At 40.3% G+C, this 26681-nt stretch overlaps 4 protein-coding genes across 6 annotated transcripts in view; 3 read left to right on the top strand and 1 right to left on the bottom strand.

The window, feature by feature from the left end:
- The first annotated feature begins 146 nt into the window (after positions 1–146).
- On the top strand, positions 147–9451 carry gpkow (G patch domain and KOW motifs). 2 transcript variants are annotated; one of them, XM_061770653.1, is made up of 11 exons: positions 147–372; positions 599–813; positions 2344–2477; positions 3500–3606; positions 5169–5382; positions 5456–5588; positions 6316–6490; positions 6580–6700; positions 8468–8537; positions 9081–9166; positions 9260–9451. In XM_061770653.1, exons 1-11 carry the CDS (start codon positions 185–187, stop codon positions 9389–9391), a joined length of 1575 nt encoding a protein of 524 aa, XP_061626637.1. In that variant the 5' UTR covers positions 147–184; the 3' UTR covers positions 9392–9451. The 2 variants fall into 2 exon arrangements, with proteins under 2 accessions (XP_061626637.1, XP_061626629.1); XM_061770645.1 differs by having other exon boundaries at positions 9081–9451.
- pqbp1 (polyglutamine binding protein 1) lies at positions 9335–15414 on the bottom strand. Its single transcript, XM_061770664.1, has 7 exons — positions 15264–15414; positions 14355–14422; positions 14152–14263; positions 13515–13615; positions 13250–13438; positions 10361–10418; positions 9335–10274 (listed from the first exon to the last, which is right to left on the bottom strand). Exons 2-7 carry the CDS (start codon positions 14419–14421, stop codon positions 10124–10126), a joined length of 678 nt encoding a protein of 225 aa, XP_061626648.1. The 5' UTR covers position 14422; positions 15264–15414; the 3' UTR covers positions 9335–10123.
- Positions 15415–15659: 245 nt separating this feature from the next.
- timm17b (translocase of inner mitochondrial membrane 17 homolog B (yeast)) lies at positions 15660–20696 on the top strand. 2 transcript variants are annotated; one of them, XM_061770687.1, is made up of 6 exons: positions 15660–15903; positions 17608–17666; positions 17775–17838; positions 17911–18039; positions 18882–18992; positions 20247–20696. In XM_061770687.1, the coding sequence occupies exons 2-6, from the start codon at positions 17625–17627 to the stop codon at positions 20327–20329; spliced, it is 429 nt and encodes a 142-aa protein (XP_061626671.1). In that variant the 5' UTR covers positions 15660–15903; positions 17608–17624; the 3' UTR covers positions 20330–20696. The 2 variants fall into 2 exon arrangements, with proteins under 2 accessions (XP_061626671.1, XP_061626662.1); XM_061770678.1 differs by having other exon boundaries at positions 15661–15903; positions 17608–17707.
- Positions 20697–22992: 2296 nt separating this feature from the next.
- The window catches only part of cacna1fa (calcium channel, voltage-dependent, L type, alpha 1F subunit a), a 30636-nt gene continuing 26947 nt past the window's right edge, over positions 22993–26681 (top strand). Inside the window, exons 1-3 of the mRNA XM_061770633.1 lie at positions 22993–23040; positions 24338–24528; positions 24622–24726. Coding sequence (XP_061626617.1) covers positions 23022–23040; positions 24338–24528; positions 24622–24726 — 315 coding nt within the window. The 5' untranslated portion in view covers positions 22993–23021. The remainder of the gene's footprint in view (positions 23041–24337; positions 24529–24621; positions 24727–26681) is intronic.

Here is a 26681-nt window from a genome sequence, read left to right as displayed (position 1 = left end):
TATTACATTGAGAAATTAATTGAAATAGTTACACTACGTTTACATTTGCAACAGGGTTGTAATTGTAACCAAACAAATACATTTCCAAAGTAATCAAGAGTATTCGCGAAGCAAACAGAAGAAAGGGGGGGGGGAACTACAACTCCCATGATGCTGTTCTGTCTTTTGACGTCACCAGACCACAATGGCGTCGCACGGAGATGTTTCTTGCTCCCCCTCGTCTTCTGAAGACCATGGCGAGAAGAAAAAGACCTCATTGTCGTTCGGTTTCGCTAAAACGGTGAGCAAATTCAAACCTCCCACTGGCGACGCCGTGACAACGAAAGACGACATCGATTATTTGACCGGAATCACCAGGAATGAATTGCAGAGGTAGGCTAATGTTAACCATGTTGTGTTTGAAACGCTAGCCTCAAAAATGACTTCAACTTCATCATTCAGATGTAGGGCGCAGTATTAATATTTTAGAAATCTGCTGAGTGTGAATTTGAATCTATCTATCTATCTATCTATCTATCTATCTATCTATCTATCTATCTATCTATCTATCTATCTATCTATCTATCCATCCATCTATCTCCATCCTGTATGTTTGTAGTACGAAGCCATCTGAAGGTCCATCGGAACGTGTCATCCCTCTGATCCTGAAGAACCGCTGGCGTGTCCTCGACCAAGAGGACCAGATTCTTGGAAGTGGAGACAAAACTCACAAATCGGCGCAACGTAACGGCGACGCAAGTGGAGACAAAAGTCCCGAGTCGAGTGACAAGAATGACTCCGTGGAGGCACAGGCTGTCAAAGAGCTTATTGAAGGTGTGTTTACTTGCAGGGCTTCACATGGCACCTTGTGTTCAGAGCACCTTGTCCGTTATCACCGAGTCTTAACAGAGATGGATAGACTAGCCAAAAATTATACTCAATCAAGAGTACTGTTACTTTCAAATAATATGACTTAAAAAGAAGTCCCCCAAATAATTACTTATTTAGTGAAAAAACTACTCACGTACTGATTAATTTCTGATATATATTTTTGATTCAAGCGTGAATGTCAAATTGATGAAAATGCAAATGAGAAATGTGCAACTTCAGATATTGCACAACAATATCACTTGAACTAAAACAATACTTTTTATCTTTGTACGATAACATTAATTATGGCAAATTCAGCTATAAGAAAAAACAATAATAAATGAAGTCTTAATAAAGTAACAAAATAGGACAAATTCAGCCACAAATGGCCTTAAATGAACTTTCTTTGTAAAACAGCACAATAGGCTCACCAGGGAGCGGTTCCATAGAAAACTATGTGTTTTCTTAAGTTCGACTTGGTATTCTTGTCGGCGGTAATGTGGACATTTTTAGGCAGACACAGTGCGTGACATATATTGAATATGAGCCCTGGGGTGGTGTGTCTGTTCTGACTGAGAGTTGCACGTCGTCGTTTCTTCTGTCATTTCCACCATGCTTCACATAATTTCGTCACTTTGAAAACGTTGCCTCTGTGTGGAGCGGTGGAGATTTTGTGCGCGGTCATTTGACTGCCTGGCTCGGTTTGTTTGGTGAAATGTAGTCAAATGTTGCCAGTGGTTATGTTGATTTGGTGAGACAGTCTATCTGAAGAACTAAAACAAATGGCTCATGCAAGCAATAATAGACCACGAATAAAGTAGCGAGCGGAATGTGGCTCAGTATACCAGAGTAACAGTAGCGTTTCTTTCCAACAAAAATACTCAAGTAAAAGTAAAAATTATTTTGCATTAATACTACTCTTAACAATACAATTTATCGTAAATGTAACGCATTACTTCCCACCTGTGGTATAAGTAAAAGTACAGATACGTCCATGCATTCATTTTTTTATACGGCAATTTTATATAATCATGAACAAATGTTTTTTTAAAAATTAAATAATTAGGACGGGTGGTACGGTGAGCGACTGGTTAGCACTTCCGCCTCACAGTTCTGAGGACCCGGGTTCAAATCCGGCCTCACCTGTGTGGAGTTTGCATGTTCTCCCCCGTGCCTGGGTGGATTTTCCTCAGTTTCCTCCCACATTCCTAAAACATGCATGGTAGGTTCATTGAAGACTCTAAATTGCCCGTAGATGTGAGTGTGAATGGTTATTTGACTGTGTGTGCCCTGCGATTGTCTGGCAACCAGTTCTGGGTGTACCCCGCCTCTACCCAGAGTCAGCTGAAATAGGCGCCAGCACGCCTGCGACCCTAGTGAGGATAAGCGGTACGGAAAATGGATGGATGGATAATTAGGACTGACACTGAGTTGGGCTTGTGTTCATATTGCCGGCTGAGCTGTGTCACAACTTTATACGCTTGATTGTGGTAGATTCCAGGAGAAAGATGGAGGAGTTGCAATCGGAGGCTAATCTCAACCTCACCATCCCGCTGTTGGCGCAAAACAAGGTGCCTGATGGCTTTGAGGATGGAGCCCATTTAAATGTGGAGCTGCGGCCTCAACCGGTAAGTAAATGGAGCGAGCACGGTCAAACTGGTCAGGCAGAAATTTTTAGATTTTTTTTTTTTTTCCAACTCTTGGATTGTATCATTAGATTTTGCAGATGTACCCAATGTTGTGGCTGGCAAATTAATTAGCTGCTAAATTACATCGTTATAAAGCAATTCTGCACGTAACACTCAAATGCAAGTTATTTCAGAAGAACCTTTTGACCGACCAGTCACATCACTATCTGTTGATATCCAATACAAAAATAAGGGTTGGCGATTAATCTATTTTATTACGTTTGTGTCTAGGGCTGCATGATGTGGCCCAAAACCAATATCTCAATATTTTTAGGCTATATCGCGATACACAATATATATCTCAAGATTCTGATTTCTTCTGTAAATCAATATATAAATGTTAAATTCAACCCTTTGATTCGTAAAATGATACCAATATAATGAAATAATTAATTTCTTTGTAAAACCTAAATATTGATAATGCTTTGTTTTGAGCATATTGATAGCAGCAAATTGATATTGCGCATTATACATAGGTAGAAGGGTTTTCCTGATTTTTGCGGTCAATTTTGGGGGTGCGCGTTATACTCCTCAGCGTATTATACATAGGAAATTACAGTAGCTCTTAAAACCCCAATTCCAATGAAGTTGGGATGTTGTGTTAAACAAATAAAAACAGAATACAATGATTTGCAAATCATGTTCAACCTATATTTAATTGAATACACTAAAAAGACAAGCTAGTTAATGTTCAAACTGAAAAACTTTGTTTTTAGCAAATAATCATTAATTTATAATTTTATAGTTTTTATTTTGTTTAACACAAGGTCCCAACTTCATTGGAATTGGGGTTGTAGTATTATGCAGTGCAGTTTTACACCACTGCAAACTACAACCTCAATAATAAACTTGGTGTTAAAATGTAACCCAGAATGAACATTATCTTTCAGAATATCATTATTGTGCCAAGTGGTCAAAACGTTGCGACTATTTATGTACATCTCTGTGTACGTGTGTTACAGTCCACAGAAGATGATTATGAGAAAGTTCCTGTTGAAGGGTATGGACTCGCTATGCTGAAGGGGATGGGCTGGAAGAAAGGGGAAGGCATTGGTCGAACCTTTAAACAGTAAGTCATCACCTGTCTTGTCTTGTCTTGAGACCAAAATCATTTCTTACAAAACGTTTTCCACCATTCAGAAAATAAATGCTTATACAGTAATGCCCGCAATTCCTAGGTACTAGGGACCGAGCCCTGCATGGAATAACGGAAAACCACAATTGAAACTTGACTTGCCACCAATCTAATTGGCTGCATATTTTGCATTTTATCCAAATTTTGTGATTGTCTGTAATGTCACAATTCGTCGATCTGATCAATGACATACAGCGTTGTGTAGTTTTAGTCCGAAAGTTAGTTTATTTTTAGCCGTGTCGCGTGTGTTGTGAGCGGAAAGCAGTTGTGTATGGAGGCTGAAGTTGCGCCCCATGCATCCTCAACCATCCAATCACAAATCGAATAGAGTCCACGTTAGATTTGTGATTGATATGGTTAAAAAAAAAAAAGTATTATTATTATTTTTTTTTTCTTCTCCTTTCATAAAAAAAATGCTATCTACAGTATGTTATATATTGAATTGTAGCATATTTTTAATTAGGGCAACGAACGGTTATGTCGCCGCAATCACATCAAAGTAGTTGTCCATGCATGTTGTCTCTTCGCGGAAGTTTCGCCAATGCACATTCACCCAATTCCCTTTGTTATTATGGAAGAAGACTGCTTCAATGAGGACCTGTATAGAGTTCTTTCCCCTCCTTAGATGAAGTTAATCAGCAATGAAAAGTTATGTTCATTTAGTGTGTTATTTCTTCATATGTTTTCACATATTTCTATGTTGCACTATATTTAATTTTAACCACACACTAATAAAAAAATGTTTTATGTTTTGGGGCTGGAACAGATTGATAGCGTTTCCATTCATTTCAACAGGAATAATTACCTCAATTTACGAACGTTTCGGGTTATAAACGGAGTCACGGAACGAATCAAGTTCGTAACCCATAGGCTCCACTGTATGTAGAGTAAATAACTTATTTAAATAGATATATTGATCCATCTTGTGATCGGATCGGTGATGGATTCATTAAACTTGCTAATCGGTGATCAGCCTCAAAAATCCTGATTGTGTAAAGCCTAATTGAAACCCCTCCAAAATCTTTGTTTATGTTAATAGTTTAAATGGTAAATATACCACAAACAATGATCCCAAAATAGTTTTATATCATTTCAACAGCACAAGCTAAACTTAGCCCCCTCCCCGATGTATCACTTGAACAGACGTCCTTGGCACCAATTCCTATTTAGAAAGGGCTTTGACGGCATCTTTAGGATATGCTACACTGACTCCCTCTAGTTGTACGTGATAGACTATGTGCAGTTTGAACATTTAAGTTAATGTTACGGTGGCGTAATAAAAAAAAAAACAAACAAAAAAAAAAGTCCAGTCAAAAGTCAATCCAGTGCAGTACGTTTTTTTTAAGTACTGTGCAGTTGTTGTTGGTCATTATGGTGCCACATGGAGAGCTAATTTTCAGGTGGTAAAAAGTTTGAGAACCCCTTTTCAAGTTATAGCAAGTTATATATCACAGTAACGAACGATTTGACGCTGTGTTGCCCTTTTCTTGTTACAGAGATGTCAAGCCTTATGAATACAAGCCCCGTGTAATAGGCTTGGGTCTAGGAGCGGATCGCTCGGCCATCAAGGATCTGGAACCCGGTAGACGTCGGCGCCCGCCCAAGCCCGGTGAGGAGCGGAACAAGGAGGAAGAAGAGGAGCACCTGGTGTTGGGTCGTGGTGGATGTGTGCTGTTAGAGTCGGGGGCACATAAAGAGCGCTATGGAAAGGTCAAATATATATTTTAGAATTTCCATGAGAAGACGTACAACGAACTATTTTGACCCCTTCTCTCCTGTGCAGATTGAAGCTCTGGACACGGACAACGCTCGTGTTTTGGTGAAATTGGCGATTGGCGGTGATGTGGTGTCAGTTCACCAGTATGCTGTTAAACTGGTCGGGCAGAAGGAATACGACAGATACGGCAAAGACCTTAGTAAGTGGGGGAGCGGGGGAAATAACTCAATAGTTTTTTGGGTCAGGAGTCACACCCACTATGTACATTTTTGCCTTGGATACAAGTATCCTGACTTAAGAGTTTTCCGAGATACAAGCTGTCGTTTGGATTATTATTATTTTTTTTTGCTTTGACTTGCAAGCGTGAACTTGCTCTAGAGAACATTAAAATAACTTGTGTTAAATTCCATATTAACACATTCACTGTCAGCTGGTTTCAAAGCAGAGTTACCCATATTTCCAACTGGTGTAGAGCATTTTGACTTTTTTACAGATATACCACTAAGAAACACGCTGTGAGCGACGCTGACTCACCACATGGCTTGAGTTGAATATCAGTGGCCTTTTTACATGGTTCCTCATTCACTCCATGAACTGCGTCATCTTTTCTCACAATCGCAACGCACTTTGTACTACCTACCACGACATATACTCTGTTTATATGAAAAAAAACCGAATTTGAAGAATATATACATCGGTGGCATTCAACAGTTGGATTCCAGTTGACAAATTAAATCATCCACGGCATTGAATGAGTTAAGAGCCAACCTTCAATTAAGTCAATTCCTAGTTAATTCACATGTGAAGTTTCCACCTTTTTGAAAGTTCCCGGAATTTTGCAACCATGCGAGGTCAGGGATCATCAGGGATAGCACCACTGCGTCAACAAACACTGTTCCCCCCCCCCCCCCCCCCCCCCCCAACAGGTCGTCTCAGTAAAGCACATAAAACTAAGGTAAAAGAGGAGCGTGAGCGTGACGAGCGACGCAAACGGGAAGAGAAAGAGAGGCGGCACACAGACGAGGTCAAACGCACGACTTCCGAGAGAGACGGAGGAAAAGATAACAGGAAAAGGAAACACAGAGAATCCAGCCATGACAGGTGCGTCCAGGACGCATAGAAAGCATATACTGTACAATGCAGCATTGTTTGTGCTACCCACCTACAGCAAAGAAAAAATGTTTCTCCAGAGAGAAGCTACTGGAAAAAGAAGCAAGGCAACCTAAGGCGCCGCCCTCCTGGCTCCAGAGAGACTTGAAAGTTCGTTTTGTCGACCAAGCTTTCAAGGGGGGCAGGTACTACAACTCAAAGGTATTACGCCCATCAGCTTGAGGGTCATCTATTTCCCAACCGTTCATTGTGCCAGGGTTACATTTACTAAATTCTCATGGCATGCCACCTGACCAAAATGGCACAAAAAGTATGACTCCATGTTTGTTATATGGCATTGTTTGGGTGACTTTGGTGGTCACTTTATATGCAGTACTGTTCTTTATCAACAGAAAGTCTTAGGTCTTTGATGGAAAAATAATGTACAGATAATAGCTTTCAGAAATGTATTACTGTAGCCAGTGTTTAAAGTGACATATCTCAAACTACATTACTTATGCTATTTGTTTTTCAACTCTACCTCATGTTTCCTAACATGTTAATCAGTTTTGCATAAGTTCTTTCCATTCACAAAGATTTACAAGACATGACTTGACTTTTCCCTATGTAAGCATAACCATACGTATTTATTGTAATGTTTGTAATACAGTCATGTTTAAATCTAATAATTCAAAGTGTTTGAAATTCTTTTCTGTGGGAAGATTCAATCCACGCTTTGAAAGTGATAGTTACATAAATAATAGAACTACTTGTATTGCTGTTTTTGTGGTTAACAGAATGTTCAAAATAACAAAAGAGGCTCCAGTCTGACCCATACAGGATTTTTGGGGCTGATGCCGATACCAATACTGGGGGTTACAAAAAGATGATGTATTGGCCGATATATGAAATAAGAACCTTGATGTACACAGGATATATACTGTATGTGGACACATTCTTATTATACCCAAAATATGATTCTGACAAAGTAGCAGAACACTACAAAATTAAAAGTAACTCTGTCAACATAGGGACTGTAAGATGGATCTTATATTAGATAATAATGAAAATGGAAAGGCGACGCGGTGGACGACTGGTTAGAGCGTCTGCCTCACAGTTCTGTGGACCGGGGTTCAATCCCCGGCCCCGCCAGTGTGGAGTTTGCATGTTCTCCCCGTGCCTGCGTGGGTTTTCTCCGGGCACTCCGTTTTCCTCCCACATCCCAAAAACATGCATGGTAGGTTGATTGAAGTCTCTAAATTGCCCCAAGGTGTGAATGTGAGTGCGGATGGTTGTTTGTTTATGTGTGCCCTGCGATTGGCTGGCAACCAGTTCACGGTGTACCCCGCCTCCTGCCGATGATGGCTGGGATAGGACGCCCGCGACCCTAGTGAGGAGACGCGGCTCGGAAAATGGATGGATGGATGAAAATGGAAATTCAATTGCATATATCTTTATTTCACACATATGCAACTTACACCATGTTAAAATGTTGTAATAAGCTCCCTAAAACAAGACTGCTTTCCTTGACGTGTCTTAAAAGCATCTGTTCACGGGGACTAGATGTCATTGGGCAGCGGTTACATTATGACCAAAGTTGATATATCGGTGATATGCTATAGTCGTGGTCTAAAAGAGTAATGTAATCCAGTAACATTCTTTTTAGTCCTACGAATTTCAAGTACAGTATGCACAGTTGGATATCTATGACAAATTTCTTAATGTTTACATGCTTGTAATGTCACTGTGTGGGGCGAAAAAATAGAACGATTACACATCCGTGGGGGAAAAATAAATACAGTGGACCTGAACCCCCTAGTTGCAGAGTGATCGGGATGGAGCCTCGCCGTGAAGTGAAAATCTGTGAATAATTGACATGCCCTTAAAAGTGACTTTGTATTTCTCATTTCCTTATACATACTGATCTTAACCATAATTGGTCCAAAAAAAAATCACCCACCCCGCTAACATCATATCGCGTTCTTCCAGATGCGCGTGGAGGATGTCTTAACTCCGTCTACTTGCATTTGTCGAACTGAAGAGGGAAGACTGATAGATGGTAAGTTATTTTTCTTTTTTGCTAATTCTTTTATTCGATAATGTGATTCTCAAAGAATAGTACATTAAATAATCACTGCTGAAGTACAGCTGTATTGTCCGATTGCTTGAATGAAACTGAAGTCAGTGACAAAATGTTACTCATTTTATCAATGAAGGTTGACATAAACACCTTCTACCTTGCAAGGCGAAAAATGTCAAAAGTGTTAAGATATTTGTCTAAAAGCTTCATCACTCATGAGGCGGAAAACTCGCTGAAAATTATGCGCATAAAGCGAGCTAAAATCTAATATGTTGGTAGTTAAGTATTGTTAGGAAGAAAAAACAGAAAAAGCACACAGAAAATTCTAATTGCATATCGCATCGTAATTACAGTCTTGGGGGAAGAATTGATATGACATTTTTTTTTTACAAATTGTTCAATCGTAGTATGAAATATACAGGAAAAAAGGTTATTGGCTATCGTTGATGCCAAACAATAGCAGTCCTGAAAACAAGTTATTCCTTTAATCGTTTAACATGAACACATTTTGTCCTGTGATAGATGTGAAGCAGAACATGCTGGAAACAATTGTGCCCAAAACTGAATATGATGCCATCATGGTTGTACTTGGTGAGCACCGGGGGCAGGTGAGTCCAAAGTCATCTGGATTTTCTGCAGGATCGTTTGAATGTGTTTTAAGTCGTGTGGTTACTGACTCACCTACATATCTAAATGTGCAGGTGGGTCGTATTCTGCAGCGGGACAAAAACAAGTGCAAAGCTATGGTCCAGCTTGACAGATATGAGAAAAAACTCTTCACTTTGGACTATGACTTTATTTGTCACTATTTGGGCGCAACAGACCACTGCTGAACTTCCAACAAAATATCTTTTTGTAATGTTTGTAATAAAATCATGACTTTGCACAAATGATAGTACGAGAGTGTATGAATTAATAGCTTGATAGAATTATCTTGGTCTGGAATCGAGCAACACTCCAAAAGAAACGGACAATATACAACTGGTGAAACTGGTTCCACTAAATTAAGATAACTAGATGAAATAAATTGGCCTTTTTCAATTATTTGACCAACAAATCAGTAGCGGGGGAATATTTGCAGTCTCATTCATATCCTTAAACTTACAGTAGCCTATAGCAAAGTGTGTCCTCAAATGGCTCGTGACAAACATCCCCCTTATATTGGGTCATGTAACATATTCACACCTGATCTTGTTTTAAAAACTATAATGAAAATTAAAAAAAGATGTCACCATGGTAAAAACCTTTTGTAGTGGCAATGTTTGGGGTCACAGTTTAACAAGTGTAAAAATGAGGTCACCTCTGTTAATATGTTAAAATAAAATAATGGAAATCTATTTATCATTTATTTGCTCAAGACAGAACATGCTCTTCCTCACTGACTTCAATCATCAGCGAGTCACTGTCACCACTCTGTTGGAACAATTGCAAGATCAGAACGCCTGGCTTATGCTCATTGCCTACAAAATGACCCAAGATGACTCCTTTTCCAATATTACGACAAAAATGAAGAACTGTTATGTCAACCAAAATACATACAGCGTAGGTACAGCTGGGAGTTGGCGTTACTCCTTGACAAATTGGTTAGCAGCGTTAGCGCGCAGTACAGCTCCTGGACTCGGGTACGGTCGCTGCTGGAACAGAGGCCCGGCAGCTGTGGTATCGGCTCCTGTCTTTGCTTCGTTACGTTTGGGAAGGCCACTTGACCACAAGCCCCTACAAAGATGAGCCCATTTTGCTCAACTGTGATTACATCAACTTCGGAACAAACAACAGGGCCAGGAAATCATGTGATACTGTACCTTGGCGCATCAGAATATGCACTTGGGTCCATGGGGTCCACTTCATCATCTTTTTTACCTGAGGAGAGGAGACAAATTGTTGTGGCACAAAAATAGCTTTCAGATAATTTTGGCAGTGGTGTGCCGTTGAAGGCCTTCAGAGCCTCCTTTGTTGTCCTAAACACTGACCTATAATTACAACTTAATTATCTTTTGTCTTCATTCATAGCATGTGTGCATGTGCTTTGCTCAACTTCTAGTCGTGTCCAGTCCTGTATATGTATTGTTTTTTGTCCAATCAGATTTCAGCTGCTATGTGTTGCCATGGAAATGTTATCTACTTTAGGCTTTCACAATCCCAAGGGATGGCATCAACCAAGTCAAACACACACCGGCTGAATCGGATTTTAGATGCACCACTCTGCGCCTTCACGCAGGCTGAGTCACGTTGGTATTTTTCCCGTCCTCTGATTGGTTGAGCTGCATATGTGCATGAAAATATATTTACTGAAGAGGATGATTTTGGACATGATTAAAAACTCATTTTAAAGGCCACTTTAAAAAAACAACTGTGAGGGTAGGTCAACCAACATACAGTGGGTACGGAAAGTATTCAGACTTTACAGATACAGATTATATTGCAGCCGTTTGCTAAAATCGTTTAAATTCATTTTTTTTTCCTCATTAATGTACACGCAGCACCCCATATTGACAGGAAAAAAAAACGGAATTGTTGAAATTTTTGCAGATTTATTAAAGAAAAACTGAAATATCACACAGCCATAAGTATTCAGACCCTTTGCTGTGACACATATTTAACTCGGGGGTGCTGTCCATTTCTTCTGATCATCCTTGAGATGGTTCTACACCTTCATTTGAGTCCAGCTGTGTTTGATTGTACTGATTGGTCTTGATGAGGAAAGCCAGACACCTGTCTATATAAGAACTTACAACTCACAGTGCATGTCAGAGCAAATGAGAATCATCAGGTCAAAGGAACTGCCAGAAGAGCTCAGAGACAGAATTGTGGGAAGGCACAGAACTGGCGAAGGTTACCAAAAATATTCTGCTGCACTTAACACATTCACTGCCATTGATGGCTTAAGTCAAATATCCATGTTAACTGGGAAGGCTGGCAGTGAATGAGTTAAGGTTCCTAAGAGCACAGTGGCCTCCATAATCTTTAAATGGAAGACATTTGGGATGACCAGAACCCTTCCTTGAGCTGGCCGTCCGGCCAAACTGAGCAATCAGGGGAGAAGAGCCTTGATGAGAGAGGCAAAGAAGAACCCAAAGATCACTGGGGGGGGGGAAAGTTCTAGAAAGTCAACCATCACTGCAGCCCTTCACCAGTCGGGGCTTTTTGGCAGAGTAGCTCGACGGAAGCCTCACCGCAGTGGAAGACACATGAAAGCAAGCATGGAGTTTGCTAAAAAAAAAAAAAACACCTGAAGGACTCCGAGATGGTGAGAAATAAGATTCTCTGGTCTGATGAGACCTGATCTAAGCGGTATGTGTGGAGAAAACCAGGCACTGCTCATCACCTGTCCAATACAGTCCCAACAGTGAAGCATGGTGGTGGCAGCATCATGCTGTGCGGGGTGTTTTTCAGCTGCAGGGACAGGACGACTGGTTGCAATCAAAGGAACGATGAATGCGGCCAAGTACAGGGATATCATGGACGAAAACATTCTCCAGAGTGCTCAGGAGGTTCACCTTCCAACAAGACAATGACCCTAAGCACACAGCTAAAATAACCAAGGAGTGGCTTCTGAACAACCCCTTGACTGTTCTTGAATGGCTCAGCCAGAGCCCTGACTTAAACCCAATTGAGCATTCCTGGAGAGACCTGAAAATGGCTGCCCACCAACGTTCACTATCCAACCTGACAGAACTGGAGAGGATCTGCAAGGAGGAATGGCAGAGGATCCCCTAATCCAGGTGTGAAAAACTTGCATCATTCCCAAAAAGAATCATGGGTGTATTAGCTCAAAAGGGTGCTTCTATTAAATACTGAGCAAAGGGTCTGAATACTTATGGCTGTGTGATATTTCAGTTTTTCTTTTTTAATAAATCTGCAAATATTTCAACAATTACATGTTTTTCTGTCAATATAGGGTGCTGTGTGTAAATTAATGAAGGGAAAAAAAAAAATTTTCAGCAAATGGCTGCAATATAACAGTGACAAATCTAAGGGGGTCTGAATACTTTCTGTACCCACTGTATTACTGCATGGCTTGTTTTCAATCTGGAAAAGGATTTTACGGCACTTTCAGAGCAGCATGTATGATGAGCACAGGACAGACAGGCAGGAGAAAAGAATGGAGGTCTACTGCGTCTCCATCAGCATCTCTGGTGAGTACGATGTTTTATTTAAATCGACGTTTTTTGTCATGTTATTAGATGACGACAGAAGTAGTCACTTTGGTAAGATAAAACATGTTATGCAATATTTCCGTGCATTGAATAAAAAAATAAATACATTTTTTAAATCAAGGAAATAGACAAAAACAAAAAATACAATGGATCCAATGTCCCCAAACCTTTTGAGTTGTGCATTTCTTAAAGTTTTCCCTTTTTTTTGCCATTAATATTATAATATATATATTTTAAATCATTAAATGACATCAGAACCATTTGGTGTATACTAGAGGCTCATATTTTTTAAATTGCCCTGTAGGGGCCTAAATACAATTTAGGTTTATTCATAATTGAATGAAAGGTGATTTATGTTTATTCTTATAAAAGGGGGGCAGTTACATTATTATGAGTTGCAATATTGATAGTTCACGTTAACAGTAAGTTAAGTCTTTATTGATGACATACCTACATGCCCTAAAGAAATATAAAATATTGTCAAGTTTTTTGTATTAGTTAAGTGTTACTGGCTGTAACTAACTGTGAGTTTACCTCTTTTTCCCTTGTTATACGGTGCCGTGTCTTCCCTCCTCTGCTTTCTTCTGTCTCGTTCCCGGCGCTCATCCCTCTCACGGTCGCGCTCTCGTTCCCGATCTCTGTCTCGATAGCGGTCGCGATCTCTGTCCCGCTCTCTGTCTGGCTTCTCAGACTGACGCTCAACTCGATCGTCCCCCACCTCAGCTGAGCAATTCAAGGCAAAGTTCGGTCAAACCACAAAAATATACCAAACAGTGTGATATATATATTTTTTGTCCACCTTTTTGTTTCTTGGCAGCTTTTGTTATCTGAGCAGATGGGTCGTTTGGGGACAGCCAGGCCACCAAGTCTGTTTCCACGTTCCAGTAGTAAGGAAGACCACTAGATTAACAAAAGATAAAATATATATAGATATATATACAGCTCTGGAAAAAATAACAGACACAAAAGAAAACCCACCCAGGCACGGGGAAAACATGCAAACTCCACACAGGCAAGGCCGGGATTTAAACCCCGGTCCCGCCACAACTGTGAGCCAGATGTGCTAACCAGTCGTCCACCTTGCCGGTGTAGTTTATACAATAAACAAAAATGTTAATTTTACTTAAAAAAAATTAAACAAAAAATCATAGGAACTGACCATTTTGCAGTAGTCTCTTATTTTTTCCACAGCAGTATAATCACAAAACCTGCAATTTATTATTCTTTGCTGTTACAATGACTAAAAATATGACTGCAGGAGCCCAGTGACAGCACATCTTTTTTTAATTGTCCATCCAATTATTAATGGTAAATTGCTCCAATTATCAAAATTTGCATTTGTTTAGAGGAATTTTTATAGCCAAAAATATTGTTTTATGAAAAGCATGATTAAATGTCAACAATGTAGCCATATTGCAGATATTAACCTTACGTACCAAGCAGGGTCAAAGACTTTATACCAGTTTGGCGGCAGATTTTCAACCCTTGTGGCTTCATAATCAACATTGTTGTCGTCGTAATCTTCAGCAATAATCTCCTCATCTGCCCCTGGAGGAACAAAATGGCATATGGCACAGGAATTAAATACATTGAAATAGGGCTGGGGTATTTTGTCCAATGTGGTTACTATCCTGCCTACCTTGTCCTGTCGGTTTTACAATCCCTCTCTTGGCCAAGCGGGCCAGCAGTGCCGCAGGAAGAGGCATCCTGCAATATGGAGGACAAAGCACTTTAACAAACTAACTTTTAGTTTCAATTATTTGATTGTGTTAAAACTATTACAATGAAATAGTATCATGATCTAAAAACACTCAATGGTGCAATTAATTTGCATGTGTCTGACAAAATGGAAAATTTGTATTCTGCATCTGGTATTTAGATATTTGCATAGAGTACACTTAAATAACTCAAACAACTATCAAAAATGTACAGTAGTAAGACTCTCAGGGGCTAGCAACACATCGCAAACATTTTATCACCTATTTATTGAAGGCTAAATCAATTTGATCATATAGTTAGAGGAACATTATTCCACTTGTCTCGCTTATTTAAGGGACTGTGAGAATTACATCTATATTGGGGAAGAATGTGTGTGCGTGCCGGGGTTATGTATGTTTAAGTGTTTTCTGTTGTATGTGTATTTTTTAGGTATGTGGACATTATGCATATTATGTATTTCGGACTGCACTTGATAATTCATCTTGGGCAAAAATGAAGGGGTAGAATTTTCACTTTTTCCTATAACACGGTGTTCCAGTATGACGTTGTTGTTGTTTTTTGTACCGCATGTTCGACATAAAAAGTTCAGTCAATACTGATGTGAAAAATGAAGGTAACAGTCGCTCGACATTCGAATGCAAGTGACGAGTTTAGCAGTGTAGCAGTGCAACAACATGGTGGTAAAACTCAACAAAGGCGCCGAACTGATCAAGAAGGAAAATAAAAAAAAGCTCTGCTGAAACTCGTACTCGAAAGACACAATAAACAATCGTTAAAGCATAAACTGAAGTTGAAAATTAAAGGCAGACTTAAACTGAGCATTATTTACCTGCTTTGAGACAATCGCCAGCAGAATTGACGAAACCACTTCCACTGGCGCACGTTGATGACGCGTCGTATTACCTACAACTTTGCACTAATTGTCTATCAAGGAACAATTTACACGATATTGTTATTAAACAATTATTGACAATGCAACAGAACTGATCATATTAAGAAAAGTCAGAGTAATTTTACAATGTTGTTCAAACCCTTACATACTGTTCGAAACAAATTTGACCCGATTTTAAATTTTACAGCTATAAAAATACCATAAGTGTTGTGAAATTTGGTGATTTCCCCCCCTAAGGTGACCCAAATTACACGAAAATGAAAATAAAATAAAAAACATCGCTGGCAGTCATTTTGGGAATGGAGTTCTTTGTCGCCTGAAAATTACGTCATTACGACAGCGTTTTTGTCGCCAACCCCCTGTGGTTCTGCAGAGACAATGGTTATATATGGAATATACATTTTCCTCTATGGAAAATGGACAGTATGTAAGGGTTGTACTCCAAACCACTAGATGGTACATCATCTTAAAATAAAAATAGGAAGCCGAAGAAGACATTTCAACGACGACCATAAGGACATGACGTCACACAGTTATCCACCACAACAAACATGGAGGAGTATGCTCGTGAACCTTGGTAAATATTACCTTCAATTAAATTTTTAATGATTTTTTTTTTGTGTGTTAAACTATTCGACCCACGCTTTGTTTTGTGTGTGTATTGTGTCGAAGTATTTTACAGAATTATCAACTGTGAGGACGGCCAGTCGGCTGGTTAGTAAAGAGATTAGGATAGCCAAAGATCTAATTGTGGTCAGTGAGCGCTGACAGAAATTAACGACTGACATCTTAATTCTTCAGTGTAATTTAATATTAATAGCGAATTAAGAACGAATACCAGTAGTGCGACGCAACGATGTACAAATATTTACTGCTAGATTTTTTTTAAATTAATTAATTAATTATTATTATTATTATTATTTTTTTAAAGTAATCTTGACCAGAGTATTTATTTTCGGACAACTTTTGACTTTTACTGACTCCCTATCCTTGAAAACATTTGTACTTTCTAGATCTACTACTCTGTCGAAATTAGGCTTTACACGATCAGGATTTTTGGGACCGATCAGCGAGTTGAAAAAAAACGATAACCGATCACCGATCGGATCACTAGATGGAAGAATGTGTCTATTTAAATAACATGTTCATTTACTGTATATACTTGTGTACTTAATTGCTCCCAAAAATTCATTTGTTCATCTATTTATGCCAGTGAGGCATAGTGACAGACAGAACAAATGATAGATGGTCTTCTATTAGATGGCAGGAAGTGCATACAGCAATTAATGTATCCACTTTTTGTGACATTTTTGTTTGTTGGTGTTCCGTGAGCTTTTTCATCCATCCATCCATCCATTTTCTGAGCCGCTTCTCCTCACTAGGGTCGCAGGCGTGCTGGAGCCTATCCCAGCTATCATCGGGCAGGAGGCGGGGTACACCCTGAACTGGTTGCCAGCCAATCGCAGGGCACATACAAACAAACGACATTCACACTCACATTCACACCTATGGGCAATTTAGAGTCCCCAATTAATGGATGTTTTTGGGATGTGGGAGGAAACCGGAGTGCCCGGAAAAAAACCCACGCAGGCACGGGGAGAACATGCAAACTCCACACAGGCGGGACCGGGGATTGAACCCCGCTCCTCAGAACTGTGAGGCTGACGCTCTAACCAGTCGTCCACCGTGCCGCCGAGCTTTTTCAATTGTAAAATATATTTCTTGGCTCCACAAAGGTTGAAAATCAGGTCAAACCAACATTCCATGACAGAAATAATGGTTGCAAATGTATTGTAATTAAATTACTTTATTTCTAATTAAATGGCCGATCAGCCAATAAGCATAAAATGCGAAATATCGGATGATACCGATCGGCCCGATAAAATCGGCGTAAAGTCTAGTCGAAATAGGCTCATTACTTTTTTCAACCACTGTGGATGACGACACGACGTAAAGAAAGAGATTTTACTTTGTTAAACACAAGTACAAGTACCTGTACTTATAGAGTATAAGTACTTTTACCACTTCTGACCAATACACATAACCTTTACACTACCAAGATGTTGCCCAAGTATTGGATGCCTGCTAATTATACCCCAAAAAAAGTTATTTTGTCCATTTTCCCGGAGCTCCTCTTTTAGTCTCACAGTGAAAGAATTCAAGTTAGACCATGAAAGAGCAAAAAACTGTATTTGCATGTGATTGTCATCGATCTATACTTAAACCTGTGAATAATCCACTTAAATTGTCCTGTGGTGTAATGTTGCTCATGTTTTTTCAGCCCTTGGAGGATAGTGGATGACTGCGGAGGTGCTTTCACCATGGGTGCCATTGGCGGAGGTGTGTTTCAGGCCATCAAGGGCTTTCGAAATGCCCCGGCGGTGAGTGCGCCGATTCATTCTTTTCCTCTCTTTTACATTTTCATGTGGCAATACTGTAATATCTCAGGGAGCTGCACACCGACTGAAAGGGAGTGGAAATGCAGTGAAGTTAAGAGCGCCACAGATTGGAGGTAGGAAAGTCATTGAATCCAGAAGGTGTTTGAACTGATAGGTTAATGTCATTGTCTTGATTTGTTTTGCAGGTAGCTTTGCGGTATGGGGAGGCCTCTTCTCCACCATCGACTGCGGTTTAGTTCGCCTGAGAGGAAAAGAGGATCCTTGGAACTCTATAACAAGCGGTGCTCTGACAGGGGCCATACTGGCTGCACGCAGTAAGAGAAAACTCAAGTAGACTCTACAGGGGTACATTGTTGTTGGACCACAATCCGTTCCTTTTCAATGATGCAAACTTGGATTTGGTCGACTTTCAAAGCAAAAGTTGTCGTTGAGGTCAGTTATCTTTGGAAGAATTTGTTCCAGAGTCCAAGCTGTCAGCATAAAAAGCTTTATGAACTGTGCATAATAATAATTCAGGTAATGTGACATTGTTAACTATCATGCACTTATACACAGAAGTTACCCAATTGAATGGTAATTAGTTTAAACAATAAAATACCGCCCTAACTACTGGGTGTCTCAAAAGTCCAAGCAGCCCTCCGGATAGACTTTCCCTGGCTTTACGCGAACGCCGGCTGTAGGAGTTCAATGTTTTCATCAGTGGTGGTCGTAGCAGCCCTTCCAATGTGTAGTTTGTCAAGAAGAGGCCCTGTTTCGAGAATACTCCATGTTGGAGCAGTGTGCCGGCCATCAAGTCCTTCAAACTCGCACTGAACTGCAGTCGGGAACTGAAAAACCTCTGGCCAGGCGGTGATTTCGCAACTCTGCTCCAATGTCAATAGAGCCATAGGCAATGAATGATATACTTACAAAAAAATGCAACGCTTAAGCTGTCAAATCCTGATGATTGCACGTCTGATATAATAAAATAAAAAACCCAAAAAAGAAACATCACAAACAAATATTTGGTTAAAGTTGCTTATGCTGGCTGAGAGTCGTATCAGGCTCAGGACAAGCTGAGAGCAAAACAGGAAGTAGAAACCTGCCAAGAACACCAAAACTTTTACACAGCAATTTGAATGGCCCCATCAGATTAAATGCATTTTTGTTTCTCCAGGTGGGCCATTAACCATGATGGGCTCCGCCATGATGGGGGGAGTTCTGCTCGCTCTAATTGAAGGTTTCGGAATCCTCCTAACAAGATACACAGCGCAGCAGTTTCAGAACCGTGAGTACCATTTATGTTATCGTTGGTGCTTCTACCACTCGGGTACAGGAAAAAAAACAGAATTGTTGACATTGTTGCATATTTATTAAAAAAGAAAAATTGAAATATCACACAGCCATAAGTATTTAAACCCTTTGCTCAATATTTAGTAGAAGCACCCTTTTGAGCTAATACAGCAGTGAGTCTTTGGAAATGATGCAACAAGTTTTTCACATCTGGATTTGGGGATCCTCTGCCATTCCTCCTTGCAGATCCTCTCCAGTTCTGTCAGGTTGGACGTTGGTGGACAGCCATTTTCAGCTCTCTCCAGAGATGCTCAATTGGGTTTAAGTCAGGGCTCTGTCTGGGCCATTCAAAAACAGTCACAGGGTTGTTCTGAAGCCACTCCTTTGTTATTTTAGCTGTGTGCTTAGGTTCATTGTCTTGTTGGAAGGTGAACCTTCGGCCCAGTCTGAGGTCCTGAGCACTCTGGAGAAGGTTTTCATCCAGGATATCCCTGTACTTGGCCGCATTCATCTTTCCTTCGATTAGAACGAGTCATCCTGTCCCTGCAGCTGAAAAACACCCCGCACAGCATGATGCTACCACCACCATGCTTCACTGTTGGGACTGTATTGGACAGGTGATGAGCAGTGCCTGGTTTTCTCCACACGTACCGCTTAGATCAGGTCTCATCAGACCAGAGAATCTTATTTCTCCCCATCTTGGAGTCCTTCAGGTGTTTTTTTTTTTTTTAGCAAACTCCATGCAGGCTTTCATGTGTCTTGAACTGAGGAGGCTTTCGCCGAGCTACTCTGCCATAAAGCCCCGACTGGTGGAGCGCTGGCGTGATGGTTGACTTTCTCGAACTTTCTCCATCTCCCGACTGCATCTCTGGAGCTCAGCCACAATGATCTTTGGGTTCTTCTTTTCCTCTCTCACCAAGGCTCTTCTCCTCCAATTGCTCAGTTTGGCCGGACGGCCAGCTCTACGACGGGTGCTGGTCGTCCCAAATGTCTTCCATTTAAGGATTATGGAGGCCACTGTGCTGATTCTGAAAAAAGTAGTCATTTGAAAATGTTGGTGCATATTAACGCATTTCACACCATTTCATTGGGGGTTTTTTTTCATTTCAATTTCAAGTGTAACTATGAGTCTTAATTATAATGAATCAGTACATCACTAATATGGTGGCATGAAATGAAGTTCCAATACGATGACTGCTTACATCCCACCAAATCTCTCATATGCATGCTTGTTGTTGTCCCCCTCCAGAAATTCCCTTCACAGAGGATCCCAGTCAGTTGCCTCCAAAGCATGAAAACCATGAGACGGCACCACAGAGTCACTTTCAGTAGCGCCGCAGAGGACGGCTGTCGGCACACTTGTCACTCTGTTCATTCAGCCTGGCGCCACATGAACTTTGCAGCAGGTACCACGATGATGAAGAGATTGAGAGAGTGGCTCCTACTGGTGTGAAAATCGATTGACCGCAGATGAAAATGACCGTGAATTGTCATTAGGCAAGATGGAAATATTTTGGGGTGAATAGAGATGGTAGATATTTACGCAAATACTGTATGTCGTGTTAACTTTTCTACCTCAGGTGGAAATAATTGTGAATTGTAGTTCGAGAAGATGCAAATATTTTTGGGTGAATACAGGTGATATATATTTACACAAATATGCACTTTTGACATTTAATAAATACAATGTATCAGGTCATTCAATGATATCGGTCCATCCGCTGAAAGCCTTTTCGACATGGTGGAAAATATTCCTGTCAAAGGATGTCAGTGTCACATTAAGAAACTTGAAAAAATGGTAAATGGAATCTTTTTGGAAAGTTTGACTTATTTCTAAAAGTTTCTAAGTATTATTGATAGCATTGAACTTGTTAACAATAGATAAGAAATCTCGTGAGCTTGTGTACTGGACTTCTTGTCATTGTACTTACATCAGTTTTGTCCATCTGTATACAATACGCAGTGTTTCCCAACCTTAATTTAGTGATAAGTAAAATCCTTGAAGACCCCTGAAAATGTATCCACAAAGGGATGCCATTCCTATGAGCACCAATGATTGACATGAACTTAAAATGCTGTTTTTAAATTATTTCATTTGTTAAAAAAACTATCCAAGCCCTGTGTGGAAAAGTAATTAGTCCCCTTGTTAAAACATGAATTCATTGTGGCTAATCACAACTTTTTGTTGATTTTCACTGATCACACACAAGGCTGGTTACCTCCAGACCTGTTCAATCAAGAAATTACTTCAACAGAACCTGTCTGGCAAAATCAAATCAGACAAAAGATCTAAAAAAGCTGCCACAAATGACACGGTCCAAACAAATTCAAGAACATTCAAGATATAAAGTAATTGACATCTATCAGTCGGGAAAGGGTTACAAAAGCAATTTCTAAAGCTTTAGGATTCCAGCGAACCATAGGGAGAAAGCCATTAACCTCAAATGGAGAAATTATGGAACAGTGGTGAAGCTTCCCAGAAGTGGCCGGCCTACAAAGATTAACCCAAGAGAAAAGCAATGACTTATCCAGGAGGCCACAAAGGAACTCAGGACAACTTCTGAAGAGCTGCAGGGCCTCCCTTAACTCAGTTAAGGTCAGTGTTCATGACACAACAGTAAGGAAGAGACTGGGCAAAAATGGCATCCATGGCAGAGTATATTTGTCTGATATTTACATTTGTTTGATTATCTTCAACATTAACGTGGGGAAACTATGCAAAATGTAGGCATTTTAGAATAGGGCCAATACTTTTTCACAGCACTGTACATGTAACGATGCCAATAGAAAACACACTGGGAATCACTGCACGACACTGTCCATTGTGCTGCTGAATACGATTGTGTTCTCCGAAAATCCAATCTCAATTTATAGCAATGTGATTTGGTTTTCCTGTATTGAATGTCTATTTTCTTAAGATATTTAGTCAAGTAGCTAAAATTAATAAATACATTAAATGTTGTTTAATCAGAAGATTGTGCTTCCCCCCCCTCCCCCCCCCTGTGTGCATTGCTTCACTGATGCACAAACAGAAAAAAAATATAGTAATAAGATAATTAAATGGAATTTAAAGAAGTAAATAACATAATTAAATAGAATGTAAAGAAGTAAACAGTTTGTGCAGTCATTGGGACTCCTGGTGTATGCGAGTTGGCCACTGGGGAGCAGTATAATGTGGCTGCAGTCATATTAGTTAACATTTTTTTTGAATTTTTTTTTTTTATAGAGGATGATTTCTGTGAGAATGTTTAGATATTTTCTGTCTGCATGTGTTGCTTGTGTTCAAATATCCGTGGCTTATAACACCGCCACGTAGATGCCAATTTGTTAGTCCGTCTATGGCGTTTCACACTGTGTGTCGGCATTAAGCAAGCGTACCTATGTAAGTTGCGGTTTGTCTACAAATTGTCTTTGTTTGACGTCTAGTTTGGCAGTATAGGAGTGGCTTGAAACAGCTTGGTATGTCAAGGCACAACTCCAGTTTGTCCAAATGTTCCACTGCCCCTCCTGTCGTCTCGTCTGGGTACTGCACAGCGGCTTTTTCAACGAAAAAAAAAAAAGAAAAGAATCCAAAAGTTGAAGAAGCGCCTCCAAATTGAGGTCACTTGTCAATATTCGAGTTTTTTAATTTTTATTTTATTTTTTTTAATCGCCGTAAAGAAACTCCTCCGGCGTTTATCTCCATCTACCCCTCGGGAGATTGCCACGGTCATCCCTCTAAACGGCTCAACTGGTTTAATCCCGACGGTTGACCACCGCGGAGAGCGGACACTTTTATCCACTTCTCCGCTCCGAGCTTGGAGGAAATCAGCTTTCGTTGGATTCGCACCCATGCATGCGGACGCACCTTGCTGGCAGCTCGTTCGCGCGCATGCAGCGAGGATGACGATGATGATGAGAGGCTGCTACGCACACGCCCAAACTTTTCGTGTGCTGTCTTTGTGTGTCCTTTAGGCAATCACGCGATCCCGAGGTGGAGGGGGGGGGGGGGGGGGGGAGGTGAGGGTGTTTGTAAACTACGGACATGGAGGGGGCGAAGAAAGGTAGGACCCCTGCTTCAATGCTCCAAAAAAAAAAAAAAAAAAATAATAATAATAATAATCAATGTCCGCACATGCTGCGCGAAGCAAATAGCGGATAGTGACAAATGAATTTCCAGAGACTGTGTTTGCTTCAATAGTTTCATGGGCTTTTAGTAGTCTGACGTAGTTTGTGATTCGGTTTCCACTTGCAGGGTGAAGGAAGGGTCTGTGCGGGGCGGGGGCTGGCTTTTGGAACCGGTGTAAAATGGACCTGAGCCGCCTCTTGGCCACGTTTGCCCCTATTAGCAACTAGGTCACATCCGGTCTTATCGTCTCATAGAGGCCTGCACCACTCAATGTCAGTCTGCAGTTGTTCATATCAACCAATGAAAAGGGATATTTATCCGACTAACTCTCTCTGTTTATTGGTCTGTTTGTCCACACCATGGCTTTGAAATGAATGATTAGCACACACACAAAAAATGCAACTTCCAACGATCATTTGATGAAGCAGCGCTTCCCCAGGCTGCTCAGATTGGCGCCGAAGCGATAACAAATGGCATTATTAGTGTTTTATAGCATACTAGTTGGCATTGTTCAAACTCTTACTGTGGCACTTATCTGGGTTGTTCATTTTCCTGAAAAGAAGACAAACTCTTGATGTTGCACTTTTCTCAAAAGAAAAGATTGAATCTGTTGGTGTTTCATTTAAAATGTCACGAAATCTGTTCCCTCTTATACAAAAGATGAGCAGTTTATTTCGCATTCTGTTCGTTTACTGTGACACATGTGAACCAAGCCACTATTTTCCAAGCATGGTACGTACTGAAGAATGAAATGGGATTTTTGCCCTACTGTTACACTCCTAGCAATTACATAGTCATAGTGGATGTCAAAAGTCTACACACCCTTGTTTGAATGCCAGGTTTTTGTGATACAAAAAAAAAAAAACGAGACAGCAATAAATCATTTCAAAACTTTTTCCAACATGAACATGAATTTCTTTTAGAGAGTGTAAGTAAAAATAAATAACTGCCATAATGTAACTGCACAAGTGTGCACACCCTCTTATAACTGAGGAGGTGGCTGTGTTCAGAACTAACCAATCGCATTCCAACTCATATTTATCACACACCTGCCACCATTTAAATTGCCTTTGATTAACCCCAAATAAAGTTCAGCTGTTCCACTATTCATTTTTGTATACCACAAAAACCTGGCATTTGAACAGGGGTGCGTAGACTCTTCGTATCCTCTTTATGTGCTTTCATGTATATTCCTTTGAAACACATGTACTCGCTCTCGCTATTTTTGGCAGAAGCCCCTCCATCGGGCGATGGAGGGAAATCAGACACCCTGGGGTCGACCGGCTCCACCAAAAAAAGAGGCGGGGGGGCAAAGAAAGCGATGCAGGCCAACAAATCTGCCCTCCGAGCCCCCAGAGCCCTCTGCTGCCTCACCCTCAGCAACCCCATACGCATGGCGGCACTGGCCCTGGTGGAGTGGAAATATCCTTTTCTGTGTTTTGTTGCCATTTTCACATTTTCAATCCCACACACACGATGCAACTGTTGCAACCATTCCTTAACCACTATCTTCACACCTTTTGATATCTTCATTCTTCTTGCCATCTTTGCCAACTGTGTGGCCATGGGGGTCACCAAGCCATACCCAGATGATGACTCCAATGTGACCAATCACAAACTGGTGCGTTCTCACAAGAGCCAACTCAGTGTATGGGTGTATTGTAAATATGTACGTAAATTTGACAAACCACAGGTGATAACAATTTGACCAGAATTTTTTAACAGGAGGTGAGTGGCCATCGGGGTGGCCACCCTTAAGTCTATGACCACCCCCTTGCTCCGTCCCTGCTGTCAATCAAATACCACTTTCACGACATGGGAATTTGTTGTCTACTTTTTCTACCATCTTTCTCATGCCTACACATAACTACATGTTTGAGCTGCAAAAATATATCTCTTTAAAAGCCTGCGGTGGCTGGAAAATATCCCACTGTGTCGGTCGCCGCGACAAGGAGGCGCTCTAAAACAGCCACGCCAGCCCGAAGCCCCGGGCAGCCCACATGTTGGCTGTCAAGTCTGACTTAAAAAAAAAATACAAAATAAATAATCACCCTCCTCGCTTTTCCACCTTTCTGTTGGTGACGTGTGCACTCATGGCTGACTATGAGGCACTCGAAAGCGGCCATGCCAGCAGACTAATGTAAAGAAATCAATAAATAGTTCAAAAGGATATTAAGGCAATACTGAAAAAGGGGGAGGGAATGTATTCAGAATTTTTCTCTTCAAAAGATGATTTCATTCTCATATTACAACTGTTTTGCTTGAATAAATACAACTTACTGTTCTTGTAGGATGATAGCTTCTTCCCCATTGCAGGGTGGCCCTATAATTTTGCATTAATTCCCCATGTGGTCCCTTATAAGATTATTATAATTATTATTATTATTTGTTTGCACACTTGCAAACAGCTTACTTTTTTTTTCCAGTGTATTTTTTTATTTTTTTTACATTTTGATTGACTCATATTGGTGTGAAAATATTTTTTAAATGATTTAGCAGATGGATCAGAAAGATCCATTTCATTCTCCATCACCTGTATTTGATGAGTAAAAAAACTAATGAAGAACCAATGTTATTAAAAGTACCATATTAAAATATAGCAGCAAAGGTGTTATATTGAATACCAGTTTAAGCAGGATCTCGGCGTCATAAATTGTTCACCCAAAAAAAAGGCAAAAGAGTGAGTTTAATATAATGGAATATGAATCAAAGACCTGTCAGGTGACCAAACTATTGGGACAAAAAAAAATAATTCAAGGTATTTCTTTTGGGGCCTCTTGTACAAAAAAATAAAATAAAAGGGAGGGTGTGAATAATTGCTGAGAAGGTAATACTGGTGTGTTCAACAGTCATTGCATTAGAGGGCGGGGGGGAACCCTCAGCTGAGTGACTTAAATACCAACCATCTGCCTTTCTGGCTTCACTATAGACTCCCTGGTCTTCTGTCCTTGTGTAAGCATAATGAAGTCATTGAAGTAAGTCAATTAATAAGTACATTAAGTGGTTATTGTTTTGTAATCAATGCATGCTCAAGCATTTACATAATGCTTTATTGTACAAGGTCATCAAGGGAGATGCCAGTCGATCTCTTTATTGGATTTAGGCTAAGATGACTTTTAAACATACACATCAACAGTTGGATCAAATTCAAATCCATTTTTTTTGTTTTTGTCCGAATGCCACTCCTCCGTGTGTCAGCCTGAGGCGCAAGCCAAGTGGTTGCACTTCAAAGACGACTTAAGCAGCAGGTTTCACAAAAAGGATTGGGTTACTGGCTTAAGCAGGCAGTGGGTTAAGAGGTTAGAACGCCAGCACACAAACAGCCCTTTGACAATGTATTTCATACATAGGCTGAGCAAGTTCACATTTGGGCCTCCAATGTTGTTGTAAAATTGTGTTTTTTAAATAAGAAAAAAAGACCTCTGTAATATTTTACAGAAAAACACATATAATAACATCATTAAATAGAATGTAAAGAATGACACAGTTGTGCATCATGACTTAGCGCTGCATTTCCATTTATAGTGCTGCTCCTTCTGGTGTGCCCACCGTGGCCACTAGGGACAATACTGTATA

Source organism: Phyllopteryx taeniolatus, chromosome 1, assembly GCF_024500385.1.
Source record: "Phyllopteryx taeniolatus isolate TA_2022b chromosome 1, UOR_Ptae_1.2, whole genome shotgun sequence".
NCBI classification, from domain to species: domain Eukaryota; kingdom Metazoa; phylum Chordata; class Actinopteri; order Syngnathiformes; family Syngnathidae; genus Phyllopteryx; species Phyllopteryx taeniolatus.
Note: the sequence above shows the minus strand (reverse complement) of the source record. Positions and strands in the feature narration are given on the sequence as shown.